The sequence below is a fragment of the Micropterus salmoides genome, unplaced genomic scaffold (assembly GCF_014851395.1).
Source record: "Micropterus salmoides isolate LMB-PRFRI ecotype aquatic unplaced genomic scaffold, ASM1485139v1 Ms_hic_scaffold_23, whole genome shotgun sequence".
Lineage (NCBI taxonomy): Eukaryota > Metazoa > Chordata > Actinopteri > Centrarchiformes > Centrarchidae > Micropterus > Micropterus salmoides.
Genome location: NW_024041484.1, coordinates 14,098,631 through 14,122,315, shown reverse-complemented (window position 1 = coordinate 14,122,315; position 23,685 = coordinate 14,098,631). Strand labels below are relative to the sequence as shown.

Sequence of the window (23,685 nt, the reverse complement as noted above, 5' to 3'; positions counted from 1 at the left end):
TCCTTTTCCATCATGCAGCCAACTTAGTCGTTCTGCTATCATCTGCTTTTCCAAGGATCAAGAAGAATAACTGGGACAAAGAACAGAGAATGAACCATTGTTCCATATTTTGAAGCACATTCTTCAGAGACACATTCTGTTGAACCTGACTAGCACCAGACAAGGTTAAAATGACATCACATTTTGTGCCTGCATACACTGAGTCCTTGGCGCAGAACTAAAAACACATGAGTTATAATAACTCCACATGCCAACCAGTTCAAATGATAAGGTGAATAAATCTCCGGATTAGTCAATAAAACCGTATGTTGAGTAAATAATAACTTTAAAGTAATTTTAAATTATGTTAGATGTCAGGAATACAAAAAATACTGTAAACCTTTGTTTTGTAAATGTGGTGGTTGAGTAGGACAGTCACACACAGTTCTCTTCAAACCTTATCTATATAATTATACTTATATAACTATATTTTTATTCTGTTGTAAACTTTTCAGACATCCCTCCACAACCTACATAGATAACAGTTAAACCAAGTTAAAAGAAATTAAAACTTTACACTCATCATTAACAAATCTTATCAATCAGGAAAGATGTGATAAGATAAAGTCATTGCCCCAGTAGCATGCAACGGTAATCAGGTCAAAGTACTGAGGTGACATCACATACTGTTTCAGCAGAGATACAATTATCTGCATTAACACAGGAAGGTTTTCAACATTTTTAGAGTCTCCTCTATTACCCTGAAAACAAACAGCTACCTGTTGAAAAAGTTGTTGAACTTGTTTGGTGGTGAGACCGTGAACCTGATCAACCAGACCAATGAAACTGCACTGAATCGTATACACCCAGCTACCAGTGCCTTGCATCACAATAAAACCGTTCACACAATCATGCAATCTTAATTGCAGTGCAGCAGGGTGTGTCTGAGTGTGTTGTGGCATGGTACACCCCTGGATGTGTACATCTCAGGTCAGGGGAGCAGAGTGGGAAGAGAGCAGGTGATCCAAAAATCTCAGACATGTGGGGGTGGAGCTGAACTGTCACACCACCAGCACCTGTTTTTGTATAATTGTTGGTCACATATGGTGAGGCCCTGTCTGCAAAAATTACTATTGAACATTACTAATAATATTAATACAGATACAGAAAAACTTTTAAGACACTGCATTTATAACATAGGCGTCTAATCCTGAAACAATTGAATAAATGAATTGATGAACTGAAGATTTGCCATTTTGATCAATCGTTTAAGTCGTATATTAAGTAAAATCCCAAATATTTGCATTCAGACCATTTCTTAAATGTCAGGAGTTACTGTTTTTCTCTGACTATATAATTATGAATCAAATATCTGGACTATTGGATGACACAGGATGATGCAATTTGAAGACAACACTTTGGGTGTTGGGGTGGTAATCTTTCTTTCCTTTTTTTGACATTTTAAAAATTAAACAACTTGCTCGATTGTTGGTCTTTGAATGACCAAACATTGTTGAAAGTTACTCTATTTCCACATGGCAGCTGCAAAACAAGTTTCCAACTGAAACACTGCTGGCTACACAACTAAAACAGAATTGAATTTAAATACAGTGACACAACTCACATCATATTTCATAACCTATCTCAGATATTTGTTTCAGCTCACAAATGTTGCTATATCCACTGATTTAACACACTTTTCTGGCACATAATTTGCCACAACAGTTTAAAAACTACAACAATGTCGCTTAATCTCTATAATGTCTCTTCCTGTTCCTGATCGTCAGTGACTGGTCGGTTTATTCTTCGTTGTGCAATCTGATTGGCTATCGGCCGTCACGCGAGCGGCGTCACGCAGTGATTGCCTCCCTCCGACGTCGCCTAGTCCAGTCTGGTCTAGCCAGAATCAGTCACCGTTGAGAGTAACGTGAGAGAGGAGCAGAGCAGCCAACTTAACTCTCTGTTAACAGTGTTACACGACCCAAAGGACGGATTCCGCCTGAGACATCAGGACCAGGTGAGTAATACAGCTGACACTGGCCTCAATTGGTTGTTATCCTTGTTCTATTTTGTTTCAGGCTGTTAAATTCACCCAGGACTTTTCCTAGCGTAACGTTAGCGCCTATCTGAATGTAACCTGCCAGCTAGCAGCTTTGCTATCCAGCTAATTCTGGCTGTCAAAACAACAGAGAGCAGCATAATTTGCTAGCCAGCGAGAAAGCACAGGTATACTCTCTGTTTACGAGGCGTTATCACTCATATGGAGGCGGTATATCGTGTGTTAGGTCGACGTGGTAAGCTGTCAAAATAAACACAAGCTCTGTTACAGAGTTTTCTTGCTTGTAGCAGCTGGTGTTAGCTGACTAGCCAGCTCGCTAGCTCGGTGTAAACAAACCATCATAGTCTGTCGATGGGCAGCAGTCTGCTTCTTAACACAGCCTGGGTTAGATGTAAGGTGAAACATTTTTGCAACAGTTTAAGTCAAACAAATACAAACGCTCCTTTGTGTGTGGCCTGAGTTGGAAGTATTTTACAGATTGGCGCTGTCAAGAAGGAGGTTGTCTGGCTGGAGTTTGGGGTTTCTTTGTCTTGCTTGCTCGCCAGTGTTGTGTTGACTCCTCTGAGCTCTGTGTGAGTTTAGAGCATAACGTTAGTAGAGTGTGGATGAAATCGCTGCCATGGTTGCGCACTTGTTTTTGGATTAGAATGGTTGAGAGAGCCTATATTGTCGTAAAAGCAAATTTATTTAAATACTTGACAGTCCTGTTTTGCCTCAGCTTGGTTTATTTTGGTATCCAGCTATGTTATGAGTGTTTCACATCAGGACTGCTTTCTGTATAATCTACCCTTTGGACTATGCTGTAATTATTTCATAACCAAATAATGTTCATAAGGAAGATATAAGTTGCTTTTCTGTGTTTGAACTTCAAAGACTTGATCTGAGCCCAATCCCTCTGCTTTATGTAAGTCTGTGGGGGCTTAACACATATTTCACACAGTAAGCCATAGTACGTTTTTTTTTTAAAGCAGTTTTATTGAACATTTGCTCTGCGAAGAAGCTAGTATATTCAGTATTTTCCAGCCAATATTCACTTTTTAACCAAATAAATTAGGATTTCTGTGAAAAGGGCTGCTGATACATAGACATAGAACAGAAAATGGGATGGGCACACAGCAGTACTTGCTGTGTGCCCATCCCATTTTCTGTACTGTTTGCCACAAAGCATGATGTCATATTATAAATATTTTATGGGCTGTGTTGCTGATAGCCTATTTGTCTTGAACCCGAACTTTATATGTTCAAAAGCCCTCCTAGTCATCCCCCCAGCTCAAGATTATCCCATGGATATTTCATGGAGCAGTGTCGTAGCTGGTATTTGTGTTGAAACCTACTCTGCATTTTTAATCTTGCAGTTTGACCCTTTGGGTTTTCAAAGTGTAAAACTTAACAGGCTCAGAAAAAAACTTAAGTTTGTGATCTGTAAAATATAATTAAGAGCATGTCGATGTACTTCTGTGTCAAAGCCCATATAGGGATGCAATTCCGATTTTTTTTATTTTATTTTATGCAAAACAACAGTGTTCTATAAAAAAATCAAGTACCCACAGTATGTTAACCGCATAGAGTTTCATTTATCTGATTCATCTAACCAGGAAATTTGCTGTCATTTCCTGTTGGAAGATATTGATTTGCAATTATACAAATAATGAACTCAGAACTTCCATCGCTTGAGCTGATGTGTGCATCGCGTCTCGCCCTTTGTAGTTGTGGCTATTAAGCTGTACGTCATATTTTTTACTGGAAGTACAACTCTCTAGAGAATTTAATGTATAATGAAGTCAGTCTTTGACAGTGTGCCAGGCAGGAGAGGAGAGCAGCTAAACATAGCTGCTAAGAATAGTAGAGAACTGTCAGTGCAAAATTGATTGATCATAAGACAGAGTAGCTGCTGCTCTCTTTCTTTAATATTCCTCTTCTTGTCTCCATTTGTGCCCCCCCCCCCCCCCCCCCCCAAAATATCAAAACAGGGCTAGTTGTGTGTGCGTGTGTGTGAGGTGTACAAAACAAAAAGAACAAAACACGCCTTTCTCTCAAATGGTTTGTCTTTGAACATGTACGCACATAACAACATTTGCATTACACCCAGCTAAATTAGCCTGTCACTAGAAGCATCTTACGCCCATAGACTGTATAAAATAAGTCACGATGATGTCACCCATTGGTTTGTGGACTAGTGTTTTGAAGCCTCTAGTTTGGCATTTTGAAACCAGAAGTGACCTGATGTGACCATATTTAGACAAGAGGGTGGCGCTAGCTACCTTGGTTGCAGCCGTAATTAACGTTATCTGTGATATTAACCGGGATGCTAATTTTGGCGAGTGAAAAAACAGACTTAAAACAAAATGTTCTAACCGGAAAATTGAACAGCTGACTCCTAAAAAGCTTTTTCAACAGCGCAGAAACGAGTTGCCTCTGTCCTGATTGACAGGTCACCATGGTAGAGACTTGACGATCACAAGACAGCCACAACCTAAATCATAACCTGCTTTATTGTCATTTTTCCTGTAAATGGGACCATTATCACAAAATGAACACCATGCTGTATTGAAGAAGACTTAAAACTAACGCTTCAGACCATAAACTCATTTGGAAAGTGTTTACTGAGGGAATAAATCAGCTGAGAAGTAGGGTCATTTTGTCATTAAATCCAATGCAATCGGACTTATTTTTGCAACCAGTGGAGCTGCCGCTTGCTGACACCACATTGGTATCACTTTTCAGACCCGGAGGTTCCCAATTGCTTACGCCCCAATCACTGAGCATAAATGGCATTAACAGAAATAATATGTTTTTCTCTCTATGTAACAGTAATCTGAATAAAATGATTTTGGTGACCTCTGCCTACAGCTAAATCGTAGAGTTAGCTAACAAAATAGCCTATGGTTTTGACCCTTGTGTGTTTTGTTCAACCTGTCTCATGTTGCAGAGACAGAAGGCACTGATGTCTTAATATAGTTCATAGCTTTAGGTTCCTTCTTCAGAACATTTAGGGGACCTATTTTTATCCTTGTGCAACGCACCTTTGCATTACCACCCAGTGCTTGAAAACCACTGCATTTGGTTGCACTGTATTAACCGGCAGAGCCAACAGCACACCACTGACCTTGTGGTCTGTGTCTGCTCTGTTTTCAGATGGTTGGTGGTTCAGTACAATTTAGAGACTAGGAACAGTGTCTTAATATCTTTGGACAGGATTTAACCTGTGTTAATGTTAGCCTAGGCATTGTATAGTGGAACATTTACACATTTTACAGGACAATTTGATATATTCATCGATTCTCTGCTTTACCTAAGTGGGGTTAAGTCAAACTCTGCAATCAGATAGATTTTTTAGCCTTCATCACCAACAACTGAAGAGTTGATAACTTGGTAAAGTAACACGCAGTGCCACCGTGTTTTTATGTGGATCTTTCTGCCTTTGCACATGCATCTATGGCACTTTCTGTGATTATGAGAGCACTTTTCTTTTCTAGAGGTGAAAATAGGTCTTTTTTTTTGTATTTGTTGGTGGATGTATTTTGGCTCTCAATCACATCCTCAATATAACTCTATGGGGAGTGGCATGACTTGCCTATAAGGATTTTGGTACCTGCTCTTTTGGGCAAGCAACCGCTTTTAAAAAGGGTTTGTTGAAATTGTTGAAAATAAGTATGACAGAGTGTTACAAGGGTTATGAGTTTGTTTCACATCAAACCAAATCGTTGGCTATGACGAATCACTCCATCTCCTCTGGAGAAGGACACCTGAATGTCTCGCTAACATATCATCTGTGCTTATGTATGTATGTGTAATCTGTCATGGTATTTTTCTCTAATCTTCTGATGAAAGTAGGAATGTCTTAGGAACAGGGTGTTGTGGGGACACATAGTTTTAGCCTGTGGCATACCTGTGGAATATTTCTCTGGTAAAACCACCTCCCACCATGTCGGGCAGACGTGAGTGTGTATACTTGGTAGTAAGTGTGCAATGTGGCTGCCTGTTTGTGTATACTGTGAATGAGAGGAAAAGGGCGTGCATGTGCTTGTGTGTGGTTCACTCAACACTGGTTCTCTTTGTTTATCTGTCTGTCATAAGACTGCTGGCACCCGCATCAGTAACTCACTGTTGTACCAGGAGTGAGCGGTCACCAGGAGACACACACTTACATAGACAATATATATATATATTGTTTTGACATAGAAAAACATGCTAAACTGGCTTGCAAATATTCTGAAGTGTCTCTCATTAATTTTCTCATAAAGCAAACCCCACCCATGTGAAGCCGCCAACGGTTAAATCAAATTATACAATTATTTTCACTGACTAACTTTTAGGTGTAGCAGCATGGAGACAGAGAATGAAATGTGTGTTTTCAGTAATATTATGGTAGGGTGGGTGTGTATGCGTGTGGCTATGTTTAAGTGCAGGTCTCGTTAAGACCAGATAGACCCAGTGAACAGTAAAAGCAGTCATGTGGTCTCAAACAGCAGGTTTGGATCATTGTAAAGCTGCCCCGAATACAAAGGGAGGCCTATTCACACCCCACACCCCCCGCCACATGAACACACACTGCATAAAGCGCCATAAAAATGTGAAGGGCACCACCAAATGAGAGAGTTTGACTCCGAAGTGACTAATCCAATTTTTGTGGGAAGAAAATGTCTCCAACTTTAAAAAATAGTGCATGGATAGCAGGACACCTTAGTTCACAAAACAGTAACAATTTACTAGAGCCCGACTGATATAGGTTTTTGGGGGCCGATGCTGATATTAAAGTGAAAAAGAGCCGATTTATGAGCCAGTATTTTGATTTTAAGAATGATTTGGATAGTAGACCCCTTTACTGTATAAACTACACTTAGAACAGGCTGATATTGAAAGCTGGTATGTATGTGGGCTATAAAACCGTTTCCTAAATGGATTATATTAATAAAATTGATTACAGTCTCAAAAAGTGAACATGTAAACAATTGCACATCAATAAATATTTGCTACTGGAAGGTGCAACTTTTTCAGCCATCTGTAAACAGAGAGAGTGAGCGAGAATAAGCATGTGTATTTTATTTTACACATAATCTGCCATAATTTCAATGTAGCACATTCACATCTAGTTCTGATATATTAAATTAGAAGAGCTAAATAGCAACAGCACTTTTTATTAAAATGTTCTTAATTATAACAAGTAGAGATTGAGACACATTTGTGAATGTTCTTGTCTTTATTCTCATAAGCATTATCTTACGTAGTGATGGTCTTCTGTACATTCAGGAAGTACCCAATGATCCATCCAAAACCCTACGATATATATTTTTTTAATATGTCAAACGTTTGGTTAAAATTTAAATAAACATGGTCGATGCGCAATAAGCCTCCCTGTTGTCTTTTAGCTGACTGTCAGGTTGTGAAAACCCTTGCTAGCAAAAAAGTTTATGAGTAAAAAAAAAAAAAGACCAGTAAACCTGTTTTCTCTGATTTTAAACTGACTCTGTCTCCTGTTGACTATTGAGGGTCTGTTTAACCTGAAACAGCAGCGAGGTCATGGAAAAGCTCAGTCATAGTCGTTAGTAGGGTTGGATATCAGTTGAATTTTGTCTAATACGATTCTTCCTAGAGGTTCTGGTTCTTATCTACTCCTTGTTTCAATTCCAATATGGAAAAAAAAAGTCAAAATGTTTAGATAACAAAATATCTTTATTATTTTAAGCATTAACTTTGACTTTGTATTTCATTAAAATAAAGTATTTTTAACTGAACATTTACAAAGTAAATGCATACAATAAAAATACAACGATCCACAGTCATTACATGCATTTTCTTGTAGATGCTGTGGTACTTGACACTCCTTAGTTTTCTCTTAGGTCATCTTTCCCTTTATTGCCAGAGACCACAGCATGCATGCAAGCCTTTGTATTAGAGACAAATGATATCAAGGTTTAATGATAATTTTGGTCCAGACCGTTCCAGTGATGTATCCATAATTTGTCTTCCTCCTACCTTTCAGCTATAATTATCCTTGCTTTTATGGTTCATCTTAGGTCGTGTCATTGCTATAATCATTCTGATTAAAAATGTCACCATATAGTACAAATGTTGTGTGTGTGAGGGATAAAAGGGAGAGCAATGGATGCACTGTGTGACAGTATTTTTTTTATAACTTTCTCTCGTGCTGTGTCGGAGAGAGAGAGAGTAATGACATAGCAGGTGACAGGCCATCTCTGAAGAAGTGACTCAGTCAGTGAGCACACATTGTAGGGGAAAAGGGCATGTTGCTTGACAGCCACCAACGTTCACAACACAAGAACCTGCAGGCTATATTGAAACAAGTTAAACAGGGATGTTGCAGCATTGCTGTGGAAGTTGATAAACATCATATACTGTGGGGATGAACGATTAATCGTGAACGCGATTAGGCAATCGTGAAGACGGCGATTAAAATGTAGGTTAATTATACTGCAGATATACTGTCACAGATTCATGCCGTTGTCATCCTTGTGTGACAGATCTGCTCGCCAATCACACGCGCCATGCTTCTGTTACGGTCCTACTCACCAATCAGAGCGGGCACAGGGCGTGTACATTTTACAACAACAAACGAAACTAGAGGAAAACGTGGGATAATGGCGCCAGCCGACCGACACAGGCAGCGGCTGTGCCGCGGTTTTGTTCGACAACAACTCACACTGAAGTGTTTCAGCAGTGGAGCGTTTAGCCTACACGTTGTTAATCTGCCATTTTGTGTCCATCAACTACAGATATCATCTCTCTGTGAGCCCGTTGCGCTGCGCTCTCTGCGGGCTAACGTTACATATCCACATGGAGCATTTCAGAATAAGAGCGTTTTGTCTGTCTGATTTTGCCGACTTGTTCAGATTTTGCTTATTTGTTCAGTTGTCCTTGATTTTTGTGCTTCTACTATGAGTAAGTAGGCTACGTAGTTAATTGTTTCTTTTTTGGTCTGTTTTAACTTTGTTTATTGTTGTTGTATGATCAAAAATAGACTGGCAGTGAATATTGAACTTTTAGCAAAACTTCAATTAAGAAAACAGCAAATCGAATTGTAATCACAATATCTGGCAGAAAAATTGCAATAACATTTTTTTCCCCAAATCGCATTTTAGCATTTTTTGTAAATCTTAAGCAGTGTGCTCACTGTAATGTGCAGTAAATGGCTTAAATATAGAAAATGTAAGAGGTATAGGTTTGACTTTATATGCTAGATCTCTCTAATGTGATCCCTGTTGCAGCCAAAATTTTGTATTTGACTTAAAATTTAAACATGTTGTCCTTTCCAGCGCACCTGTCTTGAATAAATCACTGATTAGGATTCCCCTTAGCGTCTAACAGCTGCTATATAAAGATTATATTTGCAGAGATATGAATGCAAATGTTGTTTGTGGGTATGTCAAACAAGTTCATAAGGGTCTCTAGCTTGCAAAAATGATTTTAACATGGGTCTTTCACTGAATATTAAATGTTTGTAAAACATGCTTATCAGTCTTTCCTCAGCTATTCATGTAATCTTCCTCTCTCTTGTCTTCATTTCTCTCCAAATTTCTCTTACTACTCAGGATTTCAAACATTGTCCAACATGTGTGTAAATGGCTTTATATTCTTTCTGTACATAGACCAGTTACACAGTACTTGTACTGTCTGTTTGACCTTTGTCCTACATTTGTAAAGGAAAACACTGCGATCCTTCAAATAGTCTATGACCTACACCTAAATGTGTCAATACACAAACACCCACACACTTGTGCAGTACCCTGGCGTATTTGCGTGTCTCACAACCAGACAATGCTGCAAAGCAGGTTTAGTGAGTAATAACTTCCTGTCTAACATAACATAACATAACATTTTTTTTTTTAAACCTTCTCTGTCTCCTTTAGTTAGAAGAAATTACACTTTCACCCACTTCTGTTCCACTGACTTCGTCTGCAGTAAACTTCCTCATAAAACACATTTTCTCTCCCCTGGCTTCCTTAACTCGTTTTCAGGCAGCATTCACTATTACTGAGGCGACCCGACAAAGCTCCCCTCATGTATTACACAAAATGATATAAGTGGGATTTTATAGTACAAACGATCACAGCCATGGCAGATGGGCCGCTTAACCTAATGTGGGTACCCAGTCCAGTTTACGAGCCAGAAATGGGTACTTTTTGCTTGTTTTTCATTCCACTTCCACATTTTTAGAACTGCTGCCCAGATTCACCACATACTCTTTCCCTTGAGGAGAAAAAAAACAGAGAAAAAAATCAATTTCCATTGACATTTCGCTTTGGTTTTCAGTTATTGTTAATTTCTTTCTTTCCTCAGTCTTTTTTCACCTGAGTTCCTGTTGGGTTTGACTGTCGGTTGCCAGGATTGAATTTTGGAGCCATGTTTTCATGACTCTACACTGATAATGACTACTTTGGAATAAAGTCAGCTGTCTTCTGCTTGTGTGTGTGTTGGTGTGTTTGAGAGAAAGTGAGACAGGGGAAGTGAGAGTGAGACAAAGAGAAAGATGGGGACAACGAGCGTGAGGGGAAAGCTGGGCACATGCCTGCTTGGAATAGTGTACATGAATAAATTGTGTTTAGACTGGAGTGTTAGCATGCTGATCTTAGCATGTTAGCATGTATAGATGCCAATAATCTCAAAGTGCAGTTTAAGTTAAAAAATAAATTTGGTCTTTGACTTATAGATGTATCCTTTCATGTCATGAAGTGTTATACTCACTGAAATCTAGACTCAGTGATGCCGTCAAATATAAGGTCTTATGATCATCATAGTTATTATTCATCCTCTGTGACGATGAATGCCTTTTACCAAATTTAATTGCCATCCATCCAATATTTATTGTGTTGGACCAACAGATGGAAAACCAGTGTGGCTTAAATGTGGGTGAAAGATGGTTAAAGATGGTCCGTGTCATCACACATCATTACCATTTATACCAGCTCATATGTTACATTATTTACTGGTATACCCAATATAAAGATGACTTATGAATACGCCACATTAGTAAGATATGCTTCTTCAGTTTCTTGCTGAGAGTTAGATGAGAAGATTGATACCACTCTGTTATCTGTCTGGTAAATATGAAGCTGCAGCCGGTTAGCTTCCCTTAGCATATAGACTGGAAACAGAGCTAACAGCTGCGCTGGCTCTGTCTAAAGGTAAGAAAATACCAGCAGCTCTAAAGTTCACCAAATAACATGTTTGTATAAACTGCCAATGCCAATTCATTGTTTGAGTCAGTCTTTGAGCTAAGCTAACTGGCTTCTGGCTCTAGCTTCAAATTTACTATTCAGACATAAGAGTGGTATCAATCCTCCTTTTTAAGTATTTAGAAAAATGTATTTGTCCTTTCATGAACATCACAACAGGCATAAAGATCACAGTAAGAAACTGCCGATGTAAGTGATTTGGATGTCGGAGTGACCTTGTGGTGAGAGAGATTGTTCTTTGAATATAAGGTCACAGGTTTTGATACCCTCAAAAGCCCATTAATGGCCTTTTTTGATAACAGTAGTGTCCGCATGAGCCTGTAATGTAGCGGACACCTTCCTGTTTTTAAAGCTAGCGCTTAACCTGAAAGCGTTGGGAATCAGTACATCAGACAAAGAACGTGTGTTAACATGCAGCGCAGATAAGATTTGCTATATGACGGTAAACTAAAAAAAATCGCACTGGAAAGTACAAAGCCAGAGCTGAAGAATGTTCCCATTATAGCAGCATCAACACAAAAACAGATGACCCAGAGATATCCAGTTTCCTTGTTCCTTGGCCTTGTTTTCAAAATTCTTACCTCTCTCAAACCCATCCTATTTCTAAGAGGGCTTAATTTCATGGGTCACATCATTGACATCAATATTTAAAGATCAATATATTGTCATGACATTTGGTAAGGTTTTAAAGTGGACAACTCAAAACATGCTAACATGGCCTGCAAAGCACTTACACACTGTTTTGTTGCTGTAGAGGACACACACGTTTGCTGGTATTGACCTGCGGTGGTCAAATCAATAGCATCCACAGTTAAAGGACGATAATACATATTGACAACATTGTTGTTGTAGCCTGAGAGCTGGTTCATAATGTCAAGAGGATAAAATATTCAGCATTAAAACAGGAATCCAGTGAGGTTGCTGATATTGGAGAGAATTATTGTAGGGACTTAAATAGGGAACAATCCGGGCTTATACAACAACATTTAAAAGGCTTTTATGAACCAGGAAAATTGTGATCATACTGTTACCCCGCACAAAACATCTTGATGAGTCATTTTACATCCTGTTGTCGACAGACATTATGTGTCAGCTGGTCTCTCAGAACTGAAACTTTGACGTTTGGAGTTGGCACGGACCCTGGGAAGCCCCATTTGGTTTCTGTGTGTGAATCCATTTTTTCTCTTCTTCCGCTATATCTTCTGTTCCATCAGAATGAGCCTGTTTATCTCACTATGGGGTCAGTCTGTTGTGTCTGTTCTGCTACTGTGAGAACCCAGTCTGTCTTATATGTTTTTGACTTCCCCCCGTTGAAAATAACACGACTGTAGAAGACAATCGCTCAAACAGCTACTGTCGCAAATATCCAGAAGAAAATAAAAAACGTTGCACATCTCTCATCCAGTAAACTTTTCTTTAATTACCTCACCAGATATTTTTGGCTATCTCGCCTTCATCAGTGTGGTATCTGAGTTTGTTTCTGGTTTCAGTATTGAAAGTGTGAACGCTCTAAAAAAGTGGAAATTGCAAAGACTGACACACTATGAGGTAGTTGCCCATTCCTATGAAACTGTAGGAAACTGACCATTCTTAACACTGTGTGTGTGTGTGTGTGTGTGTGTGTGTGTGTGTGTGTGTGTGTGTGTGTGTGTGTGTGTGTGTGTGTGTGTGTGTGTGTGTGTGTGTGTGTGTGTGTGTGTGTGTGTGTGTGTGTGTGGAGAGTAAGGTGGTCACGTGTGGTCTCTTTAATCCCCCCCCCCCCCCCGTCTTCCACTGCTTCCAGACTCTTAATTGACCCACACAGAACAAAACGTCTCAGCTATTTCAATTGTCAGGAGAGCAGTTTGTTCTTGTGTGGCAATCAGGCCATAACACCGTTACCTTGTGAATTGACTCTAGTTGCAATAAAAACCCACATCAAAAGTAGTTTATTCCTCTTATTCCCTAGCTAATAAGGGCCCAGCATGAAATCTCACTTCTCATCATAACAGAAAATGAGGGTGCAGTTACTCAAAAAGAGCCTTGATGTAATTTTCAGAAATAGTCGATTGGGGAGAAAGAGGAGGGAGGAATTGGAGATTGATTGGACAACGAGTGTAGTGTAGTGTAAGTGTTTGATTTCGATCAGGGGGCCTGCCCACAGGCCAGGCATATCAGTTCAGCTCAAATAGTCTTCTTCCTCATCTTCGCAGCACAGAATAGCGGTACTTTTCTGTTGGTCAATGTCATTGGGTGGTGAAACTGTATTTTTCCAATAGCTCTTGTAATGAGTTTCTCTGCCCTTTTTTTCTTCTGTGTAGTCTTTCGTTTCTTGTCTCTTCACCTTGCCCGTCTTTGTTTATAGCGTGGCAATGTTCTTTCACAGCTACAAGCTTTGGTTTTACCGTTTCCCTCTGTAATAATCATCATTCAGAGGAAAAACCACACGTATATGCACTCACAACACACAGCTATTTACAGTGCAACACTGCTGCCGTTGCCATAGTATGTGCCTATTTGCCAACCTCAGGAATGAGGGTTTTCACTTTTACTTTTTGAATACTTTTTTAATTCCACCATTAATAAACACATTTCACTAAATAATTGTAGTAATGCTAATTAGCTAGTATGTTGTGGATTCGTCATAACTCCTCAAAGAGCGGTGTGTTTCCTAATAACATTTAGTTAGTCTTACTTTTAGGACTGCTTAGGGTTGTAGGGCTGTTTAAATTATCATTACAGAGTAGTTGTAGGGATTATATTACTTTGGATCTTTACATTCTCCTTAACCATTATGTGGGTATGTAACTTATATATGTCCATTGTCCACACTAACTAAATATGAAACCATAATTGCTCTGTTTTGGTCTTCCAGTCATACTTAGCCAGCATTTGTCACATCCAGAAATTGTGTTGATTGTTTTTTTACATATTCTGTGTGTGTGTGTACATGTTTACACTACCGTATTACAAATTAATTACATGCTATAGGGTGGATCAACACAGATTCTGCTCAGGTTTGTTTTAAATTAAGTGGTCCAGTGCTCAGGGTCATGTTCACATTGACTTGGCCCCTCTTGAGCGCTGTGTGTGTTTGTTTGAGAGGGTGAGACACACGGAGAGAATCACTATCTCAGCGGGGTAAAATTAATGTGCAGCTGCAGTTATCATCATTTATGGAACATTAACGATTTGGTTTGTGTGAGTGTTTGGAAACAAGCAGCTGTAAAGTCCTGCAGATATGAATGGGTCTAGGTCATGAGCCTGTTTATTCTTATTACACCGTTTGACAAACTGGTATTTGAAAAGAATAGTGTTGTACAATATTTCCCTGTAAAGCAGAAGTCAAACTGCGTAAAGAAACGGTGAAGTGCATGGAGAAAGATGAAGAAAAGGCGATTGTAAGTTCTCATGATGGGACACATCTACTTCCTGTAGTGTGTGAATATCTTGTTCCTGTCCTTGACACCTCTCGTCTCTAAGCAACTCACAATGACAGCAAGTTGGCAGCTCCTAATTGGCTGACGGTGTTAGTAGATCCAGTATTTTAATGCCTTAATACCACAGGTAACGTCAACGATGACAGAGATAAATAACACCATCTTTATCTCTAATGCAGAACTGCTTTGAATGAATGAACTGCAGTGGGGACATTGATGGATCTGCAGAATAGTTTGTCTTGTAAGGGATTTGAACTTTTATCTACTAGATTGCGTATTTTATTTTTAGTCTGGCCCACACAACATATAAGACTTGTTAATGCTTTGGCTATGATGTTTACTGTACTTAATTGCTCAGGATTTAAAGTAAGATTCGACATTTATTGGTTATAATATTGGCACTTGGATTTTTTAATGTTTGGGGAACTGCTGCACAGTATTGTATTGTTACTGTTCATGGTGTAATAATATGTTTTTTAACAACTCTGATGTCTGGGTACTTTCTTCTGTTTTGTTTTCACTGGATTTTATTACCGTAATTTCAAATTTGAGGATAATCAAAATCATGGAGGCTGACTTTTTTTTTTTTCCTTTCCCCCATCTTCTCTTTCTTCCTCACTTTCTACCCCTCTCTCTGGTCCACATGTTCCTGTTTAGTCCAATCAGTCTGGTCTCACCCGGATTTAGTCAACTTGAATCTTATTTCCTTGGAGAGCGGTCCAGCGTTTCAAGCTGGACGGAGGAGAGACGACCGGGGCTGAGGGCCCTGCCTTTGTGCTTCGCCACAGAACAAACCTCATTGAAAACACAAAAGACAGCACGCCTGCGGATCCCATGAGTCCCCGGGCGAAAGGAGACACGCTCAACTCAGGTTCAACCAGCCACCTTAGCACCTCAGAGTGCCCCTCACACAATGGGGTGAGTATCCAGCACAGAAACACACCTGTGGCACGGTATGGGTCAACTGGTCACACAGGAGAACTATGAAAACACACACCCTCACATTAATAATTAAATAGATGTTGTTAGCAGGGAAGTATAATGTTCTGTAACTGATGCTGAACGTCAACGTCTTAAACATAAGCTATATACTGGAGTGTTTTGTTTTTTTTAATTCCCCAAATTAAAATCTGAGTCAACTTTAACAGTTGCAATGTAAGCGGGGCTTAAAGTTCTCGGTCACTGCGGGAATTCTGGAGCGTTTTCGTTTTAGATTTGAAAATGGATAAGTGGATGTCTATGGAAAATATTCTTGCACATTTTTTACTTTATTAATAAAAACGTTTGTTTACTCTGTGGCTCAGTGAGGTGTCCACTCAGTAATACTCGTGGCTGTGCTACTTTAAAAAGGCACTGCAATATTGTCATCTTTTGGACTAATTAGGCGGTCTTTTGACAACAGTAGACCTGTTATGCAGCATACACTGTGTAGAGGAGGAACAAGCATTGAAAAGTTTGAAAGATATGTGTATTGGATATTCTTTATGGCTTTGAAAGTTGTGCTTCGACTTGGAGACAATTGCCAGCGCACGGCTTCCGACTGAGGAAGGGTCAGTAGGTTTGAATCTTTTGAGTTTCATATTGATTTGAAGACATTGTGGTTTAATCACTCGCACACAGCCTGTTTTAGCACCAGTTTCCCTTTGAAGACCTGATATGTTTCCACAGATCAAAAAGTACACTAAACTCAAGAGTTAATTAAACATTGGAAGATAATCTGACCTTGCTTGGAAAAGGAACGATTTTAAAGTTAACAGATGAAGATTTAAATTTTAGCTTTGCAAGGTTTGGGGACAACATGTGAATGTTTGTACTGTGGTGTCCGTGCCTCTCTCCAGCTGCAGAGTATTATTTTAAACTGTAATGGTCAAATGCACATATGTTATACACCACAGTACTGCAAAGGGGTGTTTGGTTCTACTGGAATTTTCTTAACAGATGAATTATCCTTGAGGGTAAAACATACGTACAAGTATGTAAACATGGAAGAGTCATAAAATGACACATTATCACTTCCAATGAACGGCGCTTCAATGCAAAGCAGAAAGTAAAAAAAAAGAAACTGTAAAAAGAGCTTGAAATGAATCCCTCAGTCCCAGTTGATCCCAGTTTGCCTATATTTGCTCAGGTGTGACGCAGGTGAAGCATTCTTTAACAAGTTTCTCAGGTTTTCCCAGCAGGTTCTTGGAACTTGACTTTGTACAGTCTGATCATGAGGCAGTTTACCAAGCTTTTCAACCTCCGCCACTTTTACTTATTATCAACACCCTCCCCACCTTCGAGGCTTTTTCAAACTCGATGATGAGTCATTCTGTCCTGTAGTAATTAACAGTGCATTTTGAGAGGGTTGGCTCAGCCTCGCCTGATGTTTTTAGCGCCGCGCTTAAGTCGGAAAATGATGTGCATGTTGAACGTGTGCAAGATTCACTGCCTCTAAAAATAGGCCTGTTATGTGGCAAACGCAGCCAAAAAATCTGTGTGATTAGCATCCCCATGAAGGCAACCTAGCGAACTGATCAGTCGTGCCAGACGCGCGATGTCAGAGGCAGCACTTGTGTTACTTCTGACTGTGGGCGTATGTGCGCGCGTGTGTGTACAGACAAAGCTGGCGGGCTGTCGTTCAGTGTGAAAGGCGATCAGCACAGGGGCCAGTCTGAAACACAATAAGGTGCGTGTGTGCGCATTGTGATTGCTTGTATGTGTAACACAACACTGATACCTGAGAGGCCGCGAGGGGCCCCCTACCCCGACCAGCCAGGGTAGACTGTCTTAACACCCCCACAGGCCGTCGCTTTGACTTTTCATAGTATTCTGGATGGTAGTGCATGTCTGGAAATGTATTTGTGAGTGTGTGTGGTATAGCTTTGGGGTTTGCTTCACACATCCTGTCTGCCATCACCTCTCTGTCTCTTAGTTTGACAGTCTTTTTTTATTTTAAAAGCTACAGGGATGATTTCTTTTTTAAAACACTGTGCATTTTTCCTGTTTTTCAGACACTTTTGAACTTGTCCCCATGACATTCTGGTATTTGTGTGTCTTCCTGATCACACCCTACAGCTTCAAAACAATAGCTCTTTAACTGCCAACAATATCAGCCTCATACTTTAATATGAGACATTTGATATGGTAATTTGGTGCTCAGAATGGCTTTAAACAGACGGTACCACTTAAAACTTGTCATAATGATTCCTCTTTTCAGTGCCAAACTTTCAGTGCCATTAAAGTTCAATTGGGTGTCTTTTACAGATTGTTTAATTCAATTTAGGTAATTAAGATTTTAGATGGCAATAGCTGTTAGGCAAAATGGTTTCAATTGAAAGTTTGTGCTAATGCTACTAATGAAATTAGATTTTCAGGAGAGTGGAGAAAAGATCCTGCTGAGAACTAAATATAGGCTATAGAACCCAATAAAGTCTGATTATGTTATCCCGCCCTTTAAAGGAGTTTGTCCATACTTCTGTAGTCAGATGTCCGACAATACCGAGACAACAGATAGTTATCTGTAAACAAGCTCCTCAAACATACTTACTGTACACTCAGATGAATGAGACGGGGTTTTGTCAGCCGACAAAACAAGCTGCGGAAATTTACTACTCACACAAACTTCAGCCACCAATAACAAAACAAGGGAAATACCAATAAACAGTGAACAATGCTTGAGATTTTGGACCTTGAGTCCTCTGCACATCCTCACTTTGTTTTTATTGCTTTCATGCATCGACTCCCAGCCTCAGAGTCGACATTCAGTTTCACTTACTGTACCTGGCGTCTACGATCACAGTCCTTCAGTCATTGTAGCATTACTATTATCATAATGTTTTAAACCCTCGGAGAAAAATCAACAAAATGATACCTGGATATTTGGGTCCGCTGCTGAGTCTGGCTCCCAATTTTGCTCAGTGGCCGCTCACAGGATTGCAGCGAAAAATTCCCCTGCAGCCCAAAAAGCATTTTTTTCCCCATAGATCACAGTTATAAAAGAGTAAACTGTTGATGGGACACCTCAAACTGCAAACCAGGACAATTATGACTCTTTCTGTTAAGAAAATTGAATCCATGATTTTATTTTTGTAAAAGAGCTGAGAACAGCGATTTTAAAAAATCAGGGTCGCAATCACAATGTAAAGTCCACGGGCCGAGCGGGAACTTGCAGGTGGGGCCAGCGGGAGAAACGCTACTGCACATATTCAGAACGCGTACAACGGAAGTTTACCCGAAAGCTAGAAGCTTTTTGGTGTATGCACCAGGTGGGAAATTATTGGAGTGAAGAGGCACCATCTTTGAGTCTGTTATCCAGATCTTGTAATACATCCCTGATCCAATGATGCAAGAAAGAAACAACAACAACTTTTAAGTGGCTTTAAAAAAAACAAAGATCCTTGATTTAAGCCCTCAAACTATTTGAAAATCTGTTGCCATGCTAATGCAGATTTTTCATGCACTCCTCATGGTCAGGGGAGAGAACAGAGAGAACAGAGAGAACAGTTTGTCTTGTGGCAGCCTGAGCACAGTGTCGTTTTTTTAGAGTCTGGCATGAGTGTGCGTTTGGAACATACTGTCTGTTTTTGAGGGTTTGGCGTCTTGTCCGAATTGTTACGGCCCCGAGAGAGCACTCTGCATGTGTGAGTCACATGTCGAAGCTCTCCATCTGCGCTGTGCAGGGGTTACAGTGTACAAGGGTGAGGTCTTGCCTCTTTAGTCCAGCTCTAAGTCCAGACTCTGCTGTCATTGGTCCATAGGGTTTCAGCTGTATTCCTGTTGGCTGGCAGCCGTTTCCTTGATTCTGACCTCTCCTAAACTGCCATCATGTGTCTTTGTTTACATTGAGTCTAAAGTTCCATGTTTCACTGGAAGACGGAGCTTTTCCCTCAAATGTTTCCCCTCACTTCTCAGTCATATCTTCTAACTTATCTTCTTCTAACTAATTTAGAGCCTCACACAACACATACACACTGCATTTCAGTCTTTAGTCAGGTGAAAAGTCATTAGCCGGGTCTACATGCAGATTGTTTAATGAGTCTGTGGGGAGTTGGATATGGTTTTTTTTGTTTAAGTGTGTGAGACAGTGGGAGAGATTGGTCTTTAGGGGCTCATTTATCACTGAGCAGACCGGCGTCTCGAGGGATTTCCTCGCTCCCTTCTTGTTCTCCTGTCTGTTTATCATTCGAGATGAGCTGCTTAGCTTGCGCTTATGTGTTTGCGTTTGAAGTCTCTGTGGCGTTGTTGTTGTTCTTGCCTTTGTCCTTCAAACACACGCTTCGTGGATGATTTTTGTGGGTGCTTTATCCATCATCTGGCTTTCCAACTGTAGTTGTTGTGTCACGCTAAATCTTTACTGTATATTCATTAAAACCAGATCAGAATGACGGTGCTGAAAAAGGTCTAAAAACAAAATTCACAAGTCACTTACAAAACATATACTGGAGAGGTCAGAATAAATATTAATGAAATAAGCTTTTGAGACACCTTAAACACATGAAAATTGAACAAACATTCCCATGTTGATCATCTTTAGATTGTTTTTAAAGTTTTTAACCATCATGAACTGGTTTTTATAACTAATATCCTTTTTTTTTTTTGTCTGTCTCTCTCTCAGTCCTTGTGAAGCACAGTGAGCTGCATTCTGTACTATAAAAGTTGCTTCACAAATAAATATTATTTTAACTGTGCACAAGAATATTTCAGGGTTTTGTAAATTTGGTAAATTAACACTCAAAAAACATCATTAGTATGTATGAACTTTTTATTCCACAGAAGATAAACAACATTCAATCTTCCTTTACCTACACACTGACATGAGGACAGATAAAACGGATTTATTAAAATAACTTGATCATGTAATTGTGGTGTCAAAACACAGGATGTAAATGCCATGCACCAATAAGGCTGGACTGTTTGTTGGACAAAATTAACTTTTTTCACTTTTGGGAATTTAATAGACCAAACAATTAACTGACCAAATGACTGTCAGATTAATCAATAATTAGTAGTCATTGGTTGCAGACCTAGTTGTCTACATCGTTTCTCTGAATGTCCCCTTATTTTTCAGCAGTCAGTGGTAGATTTGAGTATGATGTAGGTTATTAAAGTCATTACAGCCATAAAGGTTCACAAGCCCAAAGCAGAAATGGACAGTGTGAGATTAGTAAGTATACTTAGTAAGATTCCTCCAAACTGCCCCTAAACCAAATGTTTATTTTGGTAGACAAGCTACTGTTTTAACAGCTTGAAGATGTTATCACATCTTTTAAATCAATTTCCGGAGCTATAAATATTTCCCTTTTGGCATTTCCTAGGAAATTATTTCTCTAAAAATGGGTACAATGGCTAATGTGGCAATTTGTCAGACCGGCCTGGCCTGCGCTGACCTCCAGTTGTTGTAGTCATACATGGTGAGCTGTTCGGTGAGCTTTCAGAGCCGAGGAAGAGGATCATATCTTTAAACACACACACACACACACACACACACACACACACACACACACACACACACACACACACACACACACACACACACACACACACACACACACCGAAATTTGACTCTGTCACCTCCATCTTAATGATTGGTTCCTGACTGACGTTGAGTCACGTGTGGCAGACATATTGCATTCGTCCAAGGTGTGTGTGTGTGTGTGTGTTGAGGGTCTGAATGGAAGCCCATTAGCTTGTTAGGGATAGCCCACATTTCCAAGAACCTTAACCTACTTCTCTCTTACAGCCCTCCTGTCCTTGTTATCAGGTTACTGAGCAGTTGACAGCCAAACCCTCTGCATCACCTGCTGCTAAACCTCAACACTGCAGCTTTCACTGCCTGGATTGAGTTTAGTGCAGGAGAACAGATGTTTCACAGGAGAAAAGCGGTTCCTTCTCTGTCTCTCCAGCTGGCCACCGGTCATTTCCTCTTTTTGTGAGGTAATGAAAGCACCAGCTTTTGACAACGAAGATGAACATGTGGAATTAGATAAAGAACACAATATCTCTGGGTCTGTTGCATCGATTTTTATCATTCCTTTACACCCAAGAATGTAATTAGGTCTTGGTCATGTGATAACATTGAGATTCAGAGAAAGAGGCAAGCACACAACCTCACAGAGTGACCTAACAGCTGAAGTGGTTCAGTACAAAGGTGGTTTCTGGATCATAAATCACTTAAATGTGCAGGTTGTAGGCTAAATGCTTCCCATCCATCTCCACCTCTCTCTTTATCTACGTTGATGTCTTCTTCGTAATGTATGTGTTAATGAATGACACACTGTCCCCTATTCCAGTCTGTCCAGAAAGTATTTACTATTACAGTGCTGTAGATGCCCTGTATGCATTGTGTGAAATGGCAGTGGGGATGTTATGTGTCTGGTGTGTAGGGCTGAACGATTTAAAAGAACATCTAATTGAGATTATTTTGACTCGATATTGTAATGGCGATATGATTTGCGATAGTAGCAGGAATGATGCTTTTTACATAATCATTCTCATTTTCACTGAAAAACATATCAAAATGAATTCTGGTGTGGTTTTTGTGGGGATCTGTACCAAACAAAGATGTTTTCTCAAGTCTCTAGAACATTATGTGTAGGCCAGGACATCTCTGCAACATGACAGTATTTAATTTAACATTGTATTTTCACACGTCACCTTTAACAAATATCGTGCTATATTGTGATTTTGATAAAATTTTGATTAATTGTTCCAGATACCCCCTGCACACATAGTATACTCCATCACTGGCGCACACACACACGCACGCACACACACACGCACGCACACACACACACACACACACACACACACCACACACACACCACACACACACACACACACGAATGTGGTTTTACAGTTGCTCACCGTCTGGTGTGATTGAAACTGTGTGTGTGTACCTCTCTTACTATACACAGCAGCGGACTGAGATTCGTCCTCATAGATGATTAAGCGCAATCTACTCATCATTCACTCACATAAACATGGGCAGATGTAAGACCAACAAAGTCAGACTTTAGGAATCTGAAAGTGTTGACTGTCTACAGACTTTGACAATGTGAGAAACGTAAACGTCTAAGAGGCATCATGGTCAATACACACACTCGCAAAAAGGAGGGACCATGCAGTCGGACTGTATTTTGCTGGTGGGTCTCTCTAAAAATGGGTTAGTCATGCATTATATATACAACAGGACATCTCTCTCTTTCTGCAGTTTTCTTGTTCTCTTGTCTATATCTGTCTCGCTGCACATCTTTTCTAATCACTTCCTTTCAGCTGAACACGGCGTGTGTGTGTTCGGTGAAGATTGCGTGTCTATGTTGACATTTTAAAGAAATACATCTTTTGTGTTTACGTGCGTTTTTTTTTTTGTATGCCAGCACATTATCACTTTTATCCACCTGGATCCACACAGCATCACTGCGCGTGTGTGTGTGTGTGTGTGTGTCAGTTATGATGGATGACTGTATTTATCACAAAGCACTAGCCATATTAATTCTGTGTCTGGCTCCCCAGCTTTAACTGCTATTGTGTTCGATTGAATTCCCACTGTCTTGTTGAAGATTAGACAAACTCTGTCGACATCTGTTCAATCAAACATTGGCTCTTTTTTCCTAAAAATGTACTGTGTTTAAATTATTTTTTTGCTTGTTTTAATTCATAATTATATATTAAGACAAGAAACCCAAATCCTAGTGTTGTGATCACTATTAATTCACTTCTCAGTCTGTGTGTGCACTTGTTTATGTTTATATAGACTCTTTAAGACAGCCCAGTTCAGAGTTCACTAGATAAATCTGAGAGGTCATGAGATGATTAATGTGATAGGTTTGGCTATTTTCTATAATCATTGGTATTTTCTTGTGAAATACTGGTTAGGTTGCTAAATTAGTTATAAACTACACAAAGTCGCTCATAGGTTAATACATATTAAACCTATTACAGGGGGTCATGATGAACCACCGCTTTAAGACATTTTATTATGGTCTCTGTAATTATTTTAATTTGTGAAGTGTGAGAAGATTGGTTGATGTGGGAAAACGTGCGCACCCTGAAG

The 23,685-nt window shown here is 39.7% G+C and overlaps 1 protein-coding gene across 1 annotated transcript in view; it reads left to right on the top strand.

Moving 5' to 3' along the window:
• The first annotated feature begins 1,855 nt into the window (after window positions 1-1,855).
• Window positions 1,856-23,685, top strand: part of adipor2 (adiponectin receptor 2) — a 28,046-nt gene continuing 6,216 nt past the window's right edge. Inside the window, exons 1-2 of the mRNA XM_038738463.1 lie at window positions 1,856-1,996; window positions 15,309-15,569. Coding sequence (XP_038594391.1) covers window positions 15,486-15,569 — 84 coding nt within the window. The 5' untranslated portion in view covers window positions 1,856-1,996; window positions 15,309-15,485. The remainder of the gene's footprint in view (window positions 1,997-15,308; window positions 15,570-23,685) is intronic.